The 13,161-nt window shown below is 34.1% G+C and overlaps 1 protein-coding gene across 2 annotated transcripts; it reads left to right on the plus strand.

The window, feature by feature from the left end:
* Positions 1-3,393: 3,393 nt before the first annotated feature.
* LOC126827711 (tRNA-dihydrouridine(20a/20b) synthase [NAD(P)+]-like) lies at positions 3,394-12,193 on the plus strand. Of its 2 annotated transcripts, none has more exons than XM_050557200.2 (9): positions 3,394-3,662; positions 4,721-4,892; positions 5,483-5,604; positions 6,487-6,562; positions 7,571-7,612; positions 8,362-8,502; positions 9,621-9,829; positions 10,591-10,676; positions 11,050-12,193. In XM_050557200.2, the coding sequence occupies exons 2-9, from the start codon at positions 4,780-4,782 to the stop codon at positions 11,212-11,214; spliced, it is 954 nt and encodes a 317-aa protein (XP_050413157.1). In that variant the 5' UTR covers positions 3,394-3,662; positions 4,721-4,779; the 3' UTR covers positions 11,215-12,193. The 2 variants fall into 2 exon arrangements, with proteins under 2 accessions (XP_050413157.1, XP_050413158.1); XM_050557201.2 differs by having other exon boundaries at positions 3,394-3,494.
* Positions 12,194-13,161: the final 968 nt, after the last annotated feature.

A 13,161-nucleotide genomic window follows, 5' to 3' on the forward strand; every position in this document is an offset into this window, starting at 1 on the left:
TCTTGCCAGCTCTACATCCCCTCGGTCTTAATTGACTGGACAAGAACAATGGTTGTGTTGACGAGTATATCATGTCACTGTAGCAAATCTTGGTCCATGAAGAATTTTATTTCACAATAAAGTGAATATGAATAATAAAAGTTACCAAAACTACCGTATGAATTAATCTTTTTCTGAATTTTTTTCGCGAAAGTTGTTTCTTGTACCGTGATACAGCACCAGTCCAAAAATCACATAAATCCAAATCCTTGTTCACAACAATAATTAGCAAAAACACAGAGCAACATAAAACATGTGCTGCCCTTAGGGCGCTCTAAGGAGCGATTACGGTATCAGTTCTATAACCACAAATGGGAGTACTAACCAGTACATGTATATGCAATGAGTCTTTTTAATTAGAAAATGTAATGAAATGAAACTTTACATGATGTCCTCCTATCTAACTAAACTTGTATACAAGTTTAAGTGGTCTAGATCATAAGGTTTGTCATTGATTCAAGTGGCATAGTTTCAATGCCATTTTTGTACGTGATAAGGAATAGGGTCAGCTGCTCAATTTTTTGTTTTTCTCTCATCTCTGGTTTTCTCCAACTGCTAATGACCCCTAGGTGCAAGATGAATTATTGAAAAATAATGTGTACCATATGTTAGTCCCGAAAAGACCTAGTTTTTATTAAAGTTTTATTTCTTCACTCTCTATACATGTATGTAAAATGCAATATGGATTTTATACCAGACTCCTGACCTGACATCTCAAGAAATACCATATGGGGTTCATTTGTGATTTGGGAATGAAAATAGATGAATAATAAATTGAGCAAGAACAGAATACTACTTTAAACATGTGTTGACTTGCCTTGTTATGATCTTCTGAATTTGATTTCTGTCCTAACTTTTTGTAATGTTTTGTATAAAATAGTTTCGATAATCCAGACTTATCAATCTGCTGAAGAACAGCCAGAAGACTAATTTCAAACCAAGGGCCCGTAACCTATTTTGTAATTTAAAACGTCTGTGTAGGGTAGGTAAATGCTTGGTTGTTGCATACGATTGAAGTTATAACTGTTAATTATGTTTACACTTAAAAGGAGCTAAATCGCTAATATTTGGGAACTAGAAATAGACACAAATGGGTCGTAACGCATATAATAATGTAATATGAATGTATATAAACTGATTTACATTCAATTGTTTCTGTTTTTACTGTAGTTTCTAATCAGTTATAATGTTTGGCGAAATACGCCAGGAATCTTAATCGAATGACAATCTCTAGTGTCTGGTTATTCCAGTCTACACCAAAGGTATTTGTTGAGCACATGCTCTCCAGATAAGTATATGGCATCACCGTTCAACATGACTTGAGAAATATGTCTAGCCTCGTTCTTCAAGTCCATTGTTACAAATGGTGCTGAAAAGCATTATAGTACACGATTTGTGTACCAATGGTAAAATGTATATTTTGTCTTAAATACTGGATATCAGAAGCCTATCTTTTCCTGGTAAGATCACAACATCAATCAATCACTTGAATCAATGTTGATTTAAATTGACAAATTATTTTTGTGTTTTCAATATCGAAGACTTTGGATGTTATTGAGTGAGAGACTTAGCTACTTTAAATAGTTATAGAAGTGTTATAACTTTTTAAATGGAGATAAACATGGGGGAAAATGAAGTGAGGCTTGTTATATAGGAATATTATGCCATGATTATCGAAAAGTCTTTAGCTACACGCAAAGACTGAAACTGCCAGTTCACTCAGATTACATGTCATTTGGGACTCACGTCATTTGGGACTCGCGTCATTTGGGACTCAAAAAAATATGACCACGACATTTGGGACTCGGGTATACAACGTTTGGGACTTTGGTATACGTTGTTTGGGACTCGGGTATACGACGTTTGGGACTCGGGATAATTTATTAGAAATAGGCCAATTCAAAACACGAAAGAAAATATTTATTAACATGAAACACGTGGTTAGTAAAAGGCTTAACCAAACGATAAAACATTAGTTGCAGTTTGCACTTACAGTTCTTTGATAATCATCGTCATAAAAGTTATATATTTATTTAAAACGAATAATATGCTGATGAATTTATTTGAAAATGACCTACACAAAAAACAAAATAAATATTTACACGACATGCAATCTTTTTTACAAGCCCCTAGAAATTGTGTTAAAATGATAATCCGTGAGCTGCACGTTGACATGCTTGTCGTAGATGGCAATACCAATCGATAAATTAGTGCGTACAAGGCAAAGTTTTTTTGTGGAAAATATAAGAAATGGCAACGATCAAAGCGGGATAATTAAAGCTGATTAACTGATAATCCCAATGTTATTGCATTATATTCAAAGAAACCTAACGGTTCTTTGGTGGATGAGGAAAAACGTGAGTTGTCAATCATCGAGAATGGCGGCTGTATGTTGATTGCAGTTATACCGTTTCACGAAAAAACATTAGCAGTGGTCGGTCAATCAAGCTCGTTTACTATTTGATAAAAGAAAAACAACGAAGTATATACACAAATTTTCAACAATATATTATTGTCAAGTTTTATACTCGCAGATAAAAGTAAAACAAAACAAAGGAGAAGTTTTATACTCGCAGATAAAACAAAACAAAGGAGAACTAGCAGTGTTAATCGCGGTCTCAACAATCGCCGATCAACTTAATAAAACCGAAAACGAAAGACATCTAAGGCAGCTGTTACTATATAGTATATATCTCATAAATAAATAGTCCCAACTGTCGTATATATTACTATATATCTCATAAATAAATAGTCCCAACTGTCGTATATATTGAGTCCCAAATGTCGTTTGTGTTGAGTCCCAATTGACGCCAATCAAGTCCCAAACGTCGTCAACTGAGTCCCAAATGTCGTTTATGTTGAGTCCCAAATGACGCGAGTCCCAAATGACGTGATACCTTCACTCAGTTTTTGTTAGTGATTGGCATGAATCTTATTTTTTTTCTTTCAAAAACATTTGCAATGCTAAATTTTGATCAGATATGATATGTGGTGGTGGTCATGCATATTGTAACAATATTGTACAGTTTATAATTTGCATCAATCACGCTACTAATTGTAAAAATAACAAAATTACCATCAGTATCCAAAACTTCCAACACATCACCTTCCATCTTGAATCCGGAATTTACCGAAGTTTACGTTATAGTGTTCTTTTTTTGGAAGAAAACTGTAATAATTCTTAAAAATATATTTTTACAATATTATATTGATCTATGATTCCGAAATTATCGGCTTTCATATCCTGGCTTCTATATGTTGACAGATCTATGTCAAAATTTATATACGGAAATGTACGAAGAAGAAGTGAAGGTCAATGTAAACAGGAAGTTAAAATAAAAGTAGACAATTAACACGTGTGACGTGTGTTTTTAGAACAGCTCTAAATTTATAATACAAAACACAGATGAAACAGAGCACATTGTACTCATTAGTGATGGAGTGAACGAACGAGGGTAAAGACATAACAAAGCGATACAGTACATTGTATTCGCGAATTTCAATCCATTCCTCCGGAAAATTTTTATTTAGACCTACTCTAGGAATAGGTGCAAATTATAATTTATTTTCAAGTTGTAAAATCGTGACACAGATTGAAGTTTTAATCAAAATGGTTTGCAGATGTTAGTATAAATATTTTACACTATGTTAGGGTTAATTTTATTAATAGAAGAAAGAACTGGATTTAAAAATGACCTCACAGCTTACATGTTCAGTTGAACCATGACTGCAGTATCAGGCAGTTGTTCAGAGGGCTAGGAGGTCAGAACCACCCACATATTTGTTATCTTACATTCATCCAAATAATGCTCCACTGGGCCACTCCACTATAATCTTATAAATATTGCCACAGCTAGCGCTTCTGATTTTATAAGATTTTCCGGTAATCACTTAGACTTCACACGCCAAACTTGATGCTTTCTTCACCCAAACCCAGACCCTCCCCTGCTAAAATTCCTGGAGACACCTCTGGTCATACGGTACTGTGCTGAAATTCTTACTGGAATTAGTGGAGAAATCTGGTATCTTACAAGCATCAAGAGCACATAACTTTAATGTAATATATAAAAATTTCAGAGAAATATAAAATATGCTAATTTCAAACCAAGGGCACGTAACCTGTTTTGCACTTTAAAGTGTCTGTAGTGTAGGTAATGTGCTTGATTGTTGCGTACAATTAGGCTAATTGCTAGTGCAAACAATCATTCAAACAATAATAGCCAGGCAACCCATTAGGAATTTAGCAGATATCACCAGAATTTGATTCATTAAAAATAGAGATGCATCATTCATCAAATGCCTCCCAAGTTGCAAACATTTTATGACACATAACTGTATCATAAAACGCTCCTCATACTGTTTCGTTTGTAAATGGTCATATGTATTTGTTACTACTGGGGAAAACATTCTTTTTGTCAGTCCTGGATTCCTTTTTTCTTGGAAATTTCAAAGCAAGTTTTGATGGATTGAACACCATTTATCAAACAAAACACTTTGACGATTATGGGGAGAAATGTTTTTTCCGACATATATTAGAGAGAGAGAGAAATGGGGTTTAATGTCCACTTGACACAAACTAGGTCATTTCGGGACTATCCAACATATATTAGTAATCTAATCTAATTTAAATAGAACAAAATTAATGTCTATTCTAATCTATTGTGATTGATGTTTCCTTCAGGTGATCAATTAAAATCTACACAATGAACAGATAAAAGTTACTTGTTCTTATATTTGATCATGGCATCTAATACTGATTTGATGTCTCAAGATGTCACATGGAAGAAACCTCTAGAGTTACTAAATGGTGGGGAAACAGTAAAAATATGTGCTCCAATGGTTAGATATTCCAAGTAAGTAGGCACCAGTGTTGATTTTCCTGCATGCCACAAGAGGGGTTGTACGTGACAAGGAGTAGGGTCGTCTGTCCAACCTTGTGGGTTTTCTCCAGGTCCTCTGCCTCTGGTTTCCTCCCACTTTTAAAGACAACTACGTGCAAGCGAATTATTGAAATAAAATTGAACTATATGTTAGTCCCAGATTGAACTAGTTTTGTCGAGTGGAGGTTAAACTTCATTTCTCTATCTCTCTCTCTCTCTGCATGCTACGAAACAGAGAAATAAAATGGGGTTTAACATCCTACTTTTATTCGCCAGTCGGGCCGGTGAAAAAGGACATATGCCATGCATTGTTCTATGAAGGAAATTTTGACTGGACAGCAGCAGTTTTACTTACTCTTCATCGAATTCCAACTGTCAAGAGTTCTTGTATATGCTGGAGAAATAGGACAGATGCATTATTTCAAGGCTTGACATTATATATATTTATAAAAACATATTACACTGTAGGTATGTAAATTATTTTCAGGAACTATGATACAGGTATTTGGAGTATTGCAATAACATCCATGAGTTCTAAATGTTTTTAAATGAATATATTACAGATTACCGTTTAGAATGTTAGTGAGAAAGTATGATTGTGATTTAGCCTTTACACCAATGATAATATCTAATAGTTTTAATAAATCAGTTCAAGCAAGAGATGCTGATTTCTCTACATGTAAAGGTAAAGATTTATAGATTATCTGTCAAATATAAAAGTATAAAAAAATTTGTTAGTCCCTAAATGAGAAATGATACCAGGTGTTCAAGAAAGAGTAAGCATACCTCGGCGACTGTTATTTATAAAGCAAAATGAGGTAAGAGTTTGGAATGAAATTTCGATTAGACTCATATTAGGTTGATTTGAGATTAAAAAATGAAATAAAATGAAATGGGGTTCGACACATTTTAATCCTTGTGATTGTTAAATTTAATTAAGGGGTTTAACGTAATATACTTTTCAGCACCAAATGAAATGGGTGTAACGTCCTACTGTTCTGCTCCGATTGAGCTGATGAAGAAGGGCAAACGCCATGCAGTGTGCTATAAAGGAAATTTTGCCCTGACAACTGCGCTATAGTACAAAATAGTGTATGCTATCTGTGGCTTCTCAAATAAATACAAAGTTGATAAATTAACTAGTTTTCATGATTTGATATTTTTTTTATTGTACATTACTACCTGCAATGTCGTGTGTGTGATGTTCCTTGTCTATTTGATGTCCTGGTGGCTCATTGATTAAGGCACTTGTTTACCTGGAGGTCCAGGGTTTGATTCTGGTGTTGGCCAACAAAGTTCATCATGATTTTTCGACACATGGTTGACCCCCTATTTATGGTGCAGGAAGGCATCTAGTTAGTGTTTATGTTCCGTGCACGTTGAAGAACCTATGACAGTTCAAATTCAATTACTGGTTTATGCCCTTCTTTATTAGTCTTGTAGCTGCCAAACCCCATTTTGTTCATTCATTCTTGTCTATGGGTTTTTGCTTGTTTATGTGTGGAGCAGTTCCGCTGCACATACCTCTAGAAAGAATAAACCTGCATTTGCCTGTTGTTTATTTCAGGTGATCGTCCTTTAATTGTACAGTTTGCTGCTGACAATGCATGTGATCTTTCTACAGCAGCAGAAATAGTTTATCCGTATGTTGCCTTGTTTACTTTTTTAAAGTCCTAATGTGTCCTTTTAAAGATACATTATGTAAGATTTAGATAAAGAACTAGCCATTCTTGTTATAATAGTTCGAAAGTAGATGATGTAAAATGAATAATTTGAAAATTTCATTCAAATTACTCCATTGCAAGCGAATATATTAGCTTTTGAAGGTTTGACAGACGTGTGCAATAATTTCAACCACCGTACTGGTTGATCGAAGCTAAGTCTCGGTCCTCCATATTTGATTAAATCAAAGTATCGCTGAACCATTCTAATCTATTTAATATCAGAGAATTCTGATGCCATCGAGAGTTGATTAAGGCCTGGATCAGTTAATTAATGTCTAATTAATACTTTAGAAAACATTTCAGGCATAAAGAAAGACCTGCAATAGGCAGATTTAGCTCTTGCATAATGCATGTTTAGCAATATGACTAGTTGTGGATGAACAAAAAATGAATAGCTTTTTTTAAATCTGACTGAAACCAAGCCGTAAAATTATCTAGCGTTGGTATTTTATTTTTGTTTTCTTAATAAAATGTTAAATAATCTATCTGAGAACATATTTAGCGGGGATAGGTTCGTGAGATATTTGGTATTTTAGTGAAAATGCAAATGATGCATTAAACCTTTAAACTGTAAACCTAGCAAAAAGAAACAAATAAAACCTTGAATTAAATGTTTAGTTATATTAGTATCTTTGTATAACAAATCTGTAAATGTTAGGGATCGACAACATTCCCTTAAATAGCTCAAAGACTTTGAACAACCCAATTAGATCTGGAAAAGTAATGGATCATAAAATGATTCCGGCACAGAGAATAGACATAGATGCAAAATAGTGTATCATGTAGAACAAACTGCATTTTTTCCAAAAGCCTTGAATTGCTTTTATTAGGTTTTGGAAAACACTGCTTCAAATTATACAATATCCAATTTGGATATTAAAAAAACACCAATTATGTAAAAAAAAACTTTTTATCATTATGTTGCAGTTTCTCAGATGGCGTTGACCTGAACTGTGGATGTCCACAAAAGTAAGCAATTTTTTTATAGCTTGATCGAGCAATTTACATAACTAAAACAACAGAAGTCTTGTATAAAAGGTTACCTTCATACTCCCAAGAATTGTCGCCGATATGACTTTGGTGGAAGCGGTCATTAAATAAAGCTATTTTACACCCACCCCCATAACCCCAAGAAAAATTAAGTTTCCAAAAGTTTTAGGCCTCTTTTTTTTTGTTATGAACAAAATACGTTTATATAACTATATTTATCATTACATATTTAAGAATAAGAATTTTGTATATACATTTAAGCGAAAAGAAATGTGTATATGTATGTACTCTATATTTTCATTAAGCTACCTTATGGGAGTCACAGGCATTGGCTCACTAATCAGGTAATGAAAAAAAGTCCTAGTATCCTTAGTCAGTCATATAGGACAAGAAAGTGTGGTCAGCCGGTGTACTCATTGGTGTGCATGTAAAAGACCCCTTGACAGTGGGAATTTGAGGAAGTGTAGGAGATAAAGGTGCTGTCCAGGCAAAATTATCCTCATAGCACACACATAGCCATGCCTGGTTTTTTTTTACTAGCCTTGTGGGTGCAGAAAAGCAGCATGTTAAACCTTGTTATATTTAAATTACCCTGAACATGATCTTAAACAATGTAAATGATCTAATACTGATCTATATTCCACCTACATTAATTGAGGTGATGTTTCAAAATTGATATTATTATAGTTTTAACATGAATTATAGATGAGTATGTGGATATATTTCAGATGGGCTATGGCAGCAGGATACGGATCATGTTTAATCTATAAACCTGAATTATTATGTGATATGGTGAAACAAACCCGATCTAAAATATCAGATGACAATTTTACCATATCTGTTAAGATGAGAATCCATTCAAACCTCAGGTATACTTAAAGGAGCTAAGTCGCTAATATTTGGGACCTAGAAATTGACACAAATGGGTCGCAACGCATACAATAGTGTAATATGAATGTATATAAACTGATTTACATTCAATCATTTCTGTTTTTACTGTAATTTCTAATCAGTTAGGTTCGGCGACATACGCCAGTATTCTCAATCGAATTTCAATCTCTAGCTTCGGGTTATTCCAGTCAACACCAATAGTATTTATTGGGCATGCTCTCCAGATAAGAATATAGCGTCACCGTTTGACATGACTTGTGGAATATGCCTAGCCTCGTTTTTCGAGTCCCTTATTACAAATAGCGCTGAAACACATTATGGTACACGATTCGTGTACCAATTGTAAAATGTTTATTTTGTCTTAAATATTGGATATCAGAAGGCCATCTTTTCCCGGTAAGATCACAACATCAATGTTGATTTAAACCGACAAATAAATCGTGTTTTCAATGTCGAAGATTTTGGATGATATTTAGTTAGAGACTTAGCTACTTTAACTTCAACTCTTTTTACTTTGTTTTCATCTATTCTATTTGTTTTGAAATCTTTAAAATATAGCTTGAATAGATTTATTATGGTCTATTTATAAACATGAGCAATTAAAGAAAATGTATACCAGGATTACCACCGACTCCCAGTTGATAGAACAAAAGTTAGTTCATTCAAAAAAACTTAGACATTCAAACACTGACATTAGTTTCCAATTAGGCATTTCTAAGCACTTGAATGACTTCAGACAGCATTGTGAAGGCTCATTACAATAATGTTTGAATTATTTCATTGGCATTTAGTAATTGAACTGGAAATAGACAGGTCACAATTCGCTGGAATTAAAATTAAATTACTGCTTTTTACTGGACAATGTCTTGAGTCTTTATCAACAGAAGTCTAGTCAAAATGTCGCAAATTGATAAACAGTAATTGTATTCCATAGGATTGTGACCTATGTATTACAATACTGCAATTGTTGATTGTTTTCCCCCTTCGTTTGTCTACTTATTCCAGCTGTATAGAGGTGGATGTAAAATCCTAGTGGTAGTGTTTCCTTCCAGACATTTATCTTCTGTTATTAGTCCTGTAAATGTGTTTGTTACAGGGAAACAGTAGATCTGTGTCAGAAAGCCGAGAAAGCTGGAGTCTCATTCTTATCCGTTCATGGTCGAACAAAGGACCAGAGAAATGATCCTGTTAATATAGAAGCTATTAGGTTAATACGGGAAAATATAGATATACCAGTAATAGCTAATGGTGATATTAAAAGTTTACAAGATGTTCAACTCACAGTCGACAAAACGGGTGTCCATGGTAAGTGATACATTTAGAAAGTTGTAGATAATGCTAGGTTCCCACTGTTGTGCGATGCGTTACGATAGGATTGCGTCCACGATCTGGTACATGTAGATACATTCAAATACCTCTCGATACGATCCACGATTGCTGCGACTGGCCACAATATATGATAAGACCTGATAGGATCACCACGATTACTCCACGGTTTCAGTTGTAGCGCGAAACGTGATAGTGGTAATCTAGCGTAATATGTTGATATTGAAAATTTACAAGATTTTTTATTTACAGTTGACAAAACTGGTGTCTATGGGTAGTAATGTATTGAGGGAGTTGTAGATAATAAAATGTTTACATATATGTTTATATGTCAGAGATAAAACAGGACTCTGCTGATGGGCTTAAATTTTGTAGCCTGGCAACCTATATTTTGTATATCACAATTTTATCATTATCAGATTTTTTTCAATTTGTGTTTCACTTTCTGTTGTTTTATATTAGGTATTTTATATTTAATATTTTATTTAACATCTGACAAATATTAACAATGTGTAGTGTTCTTACTTGTGTACTGTAAAGAGCCAACTGAAAAGCAGTGTTTCGAATCCTGTCAAGACATCATCTATTTACAAACTCACTAAAGTCTCTGATGAATAATATAGCCCCCTTGAGTCGTTTCACCAGCTGACATCCTGAAATGTAGAAAAACTGAAACAAAAATACAAAATGAAAAAAAGAATTATTTAATTGTATAATACCTAATGTTATGTTATTTGAAGGTGTGATGGCTGCTCGTGGTATTTTAACTAATCCAGCCATGTATAGTGGTGAAGATATCACTCCTCTTCATTGTATAAAACACTGGGTGAGTTCACTTAAATTACAGGAATTTTGAAAAGCTGTATGCAGTCTTCTCAAAATAATACACCCTATCACACCCTTACTGATGTTTCTATGGTCATGTGTGCAATACCAGAAGTGACAATCCAGTCATTCAGATAAAATGAAAAATCAAGGTTCTGTGCATAAAAAAGAACCTTTGGCAGTGGGAATTCGAAGAAGAGTATGTCAAAGCCAGATTGTTGGAAGGAACTTACCCTCATAGCACACTGTCTTTAATACCCTGATTGGTGCACAAAAGTAGGATTTTAAACCCCATTTCATTTCATTTATTGTTGGATTTTTTTTGTGAAATATTTTTGAATTATTTTTAATCAAGTTATATTATTTTGTTTCAGTTGGATATATCACTTTCACTAGGTACACCATTCCCTATCTTTCATCATCATTTGATTTACATGTTAGAGAGAATACTCTGTCGCTCTGAACGACGAATATTTAATACTCTGGGTAGTATGTCTGCGATATTAAACTTTTTACAAGAGCAGTATGATATATCCTAGCAGTATAAGTGGTACATAATATATATTTGCAGATCTATATTTCGTTTTGTTTTTTTATACTTTCGATGGCCTACACTGCATGAAGATCTGACCAGTTCTAGCGATAGGTCGTGTCAGAGGTCATATGAGTGGCTTTTGACCCTATGATATCAGACATTTGATTAACCAATCAGCATTGATGTTACTAGTGGATTACCCACAGTTCCATGCAAAACACTCCAAAAGCTCGCAGGAACAGAACGTTTCATTGGCTAATCCCTCACACCATTCAGAACAGGTCAATGATAACAACTCTTCCAGATCCTAGTGTAGTAAAGACAAGTAAAATGAAATTTTGAACTATAAAAAACGAAACGAAATAGGATATGTGTTTTAATCAGATTGATTGGTACAGGAATAATATGATATATCTAAAAGAAGTATAATTCATACAAGAACAATATAATTCAAATTATCATGTATACAGTAATCTCTATTCAGTGTCTCAGAATTAAAAAAGAATTATTCACTAGTGTACAGAACGTGCATGGGGATTTAAATAATATAAATGTTATGGAAATGTGCCCAATTGGTTGCTTATTATTACCATATTGGTAGTAGGTCACCAATATTAAACATTTTAAGGGAACAACATTAGCAGCAATAATTCCATTATTTTGTGTATTGAAATTGTAATTCTAAGAATTAATCAGATGTATTGCTGGTGTGTAAGTGATACAAGAGGAATATTAAACATTTTACAGGAAAAATAGCTGTTCAGTGCCTATGAATTGACAGGATTGATTTGCAATATCACTTTTGTGGAAGGAGACATTGTATCATAAGGCCTGTCATTGAGTCAACAGGCGTGGTTTCGATTCCTGGGTTGTACGTGACAAGGAGTAGGGTCGCCTGTCCAACCTCGTGGGTTTTCTCTGGGTCCTCCAGTTTCCTCCCACTGCTAAAGAACCCTACCTGCAATCGAATTATTGAAATAAAATTGAACCATATGTTAGTCCCTAAATGACCTATTAGATTTCGAGTGGTTGTTAAACCTCTCTCAAGATCTAGGGGGCCTCTGGTCAAGGTGTATAATATTTTTGACACTACCTTTTGCCTTTCCTACATGCACTAGCAGTAGTTTTAAACATTCGTCATCATTCCAGGATTCGTTAATAGTGTTTAAAACACACTTTCATCTTCCCCTGGTCATGGGAGTTGAGGGTTGGGAGGGACCTCATAAGTGGAATAACTTATAGGACCCCTTGTATCTAAATTCGGCACTATATTAATTAGCTACGAGAACTTAGCTAAAAACGTTGAGATATACTGACGTGCTTGTACGAAACACGGAGGGTAACATATTAATGTCAGATTCGAGTAACTTTCTATTATAGTAAGACAGTATTGTATAATAACGGTATTTAAATCAGTCAATTGTTAACACGTGACACAATTATATGGAATACAAGTTACTTGGAAGTTTCGACGAGAGTTCTGTCATTCTTTGCATGATAAAGACGAGAGAACCCTCGTCGAAACGTCGCCATAAATAAAAGTTTAAGTATAGTAACTCTTATTCAGTATAATGTGTCATTACGTCCTCATTCAGTTACTAAATGCCGCTGAAACAATTCAGTCGATTGTTATTAACACGCCCACCACTAAAAAGATTATTTGTGCCTTTATCCACAATTTTGAAAATAAAAATAAAACAACGGAAAGGAATCAAAATGTTTACTAAATAGAAGAGATATGGACAAAAGTCAAAAAATATTTTCGCTGCATTGACCTAAAAGCGCAGTTTATATTAAAGGGAGGCAACTTGCCTAGTCGTAAATGTATGCTTTGACATTTACGACAGTTTAAAGAATACATTAGACATGCAAGTATTGAACTCTTTGTCTGCACTCCAAATAGGACGCAACCTTGTCTTTTACATAGATAACACCACTCATCGTCAGACCT

Source organism: Patella vulgata, chromosome 7 (assembly GCF_932274485.2).
Source record: "Patella vulgata chromosome 7, xgPatVulg1.2, whole genome shotgun sequence".
NCBI lineage: Eukaryota > Metazoa > Mollusca > Gastropoda > Patellidae > Patella > Patella vulgata.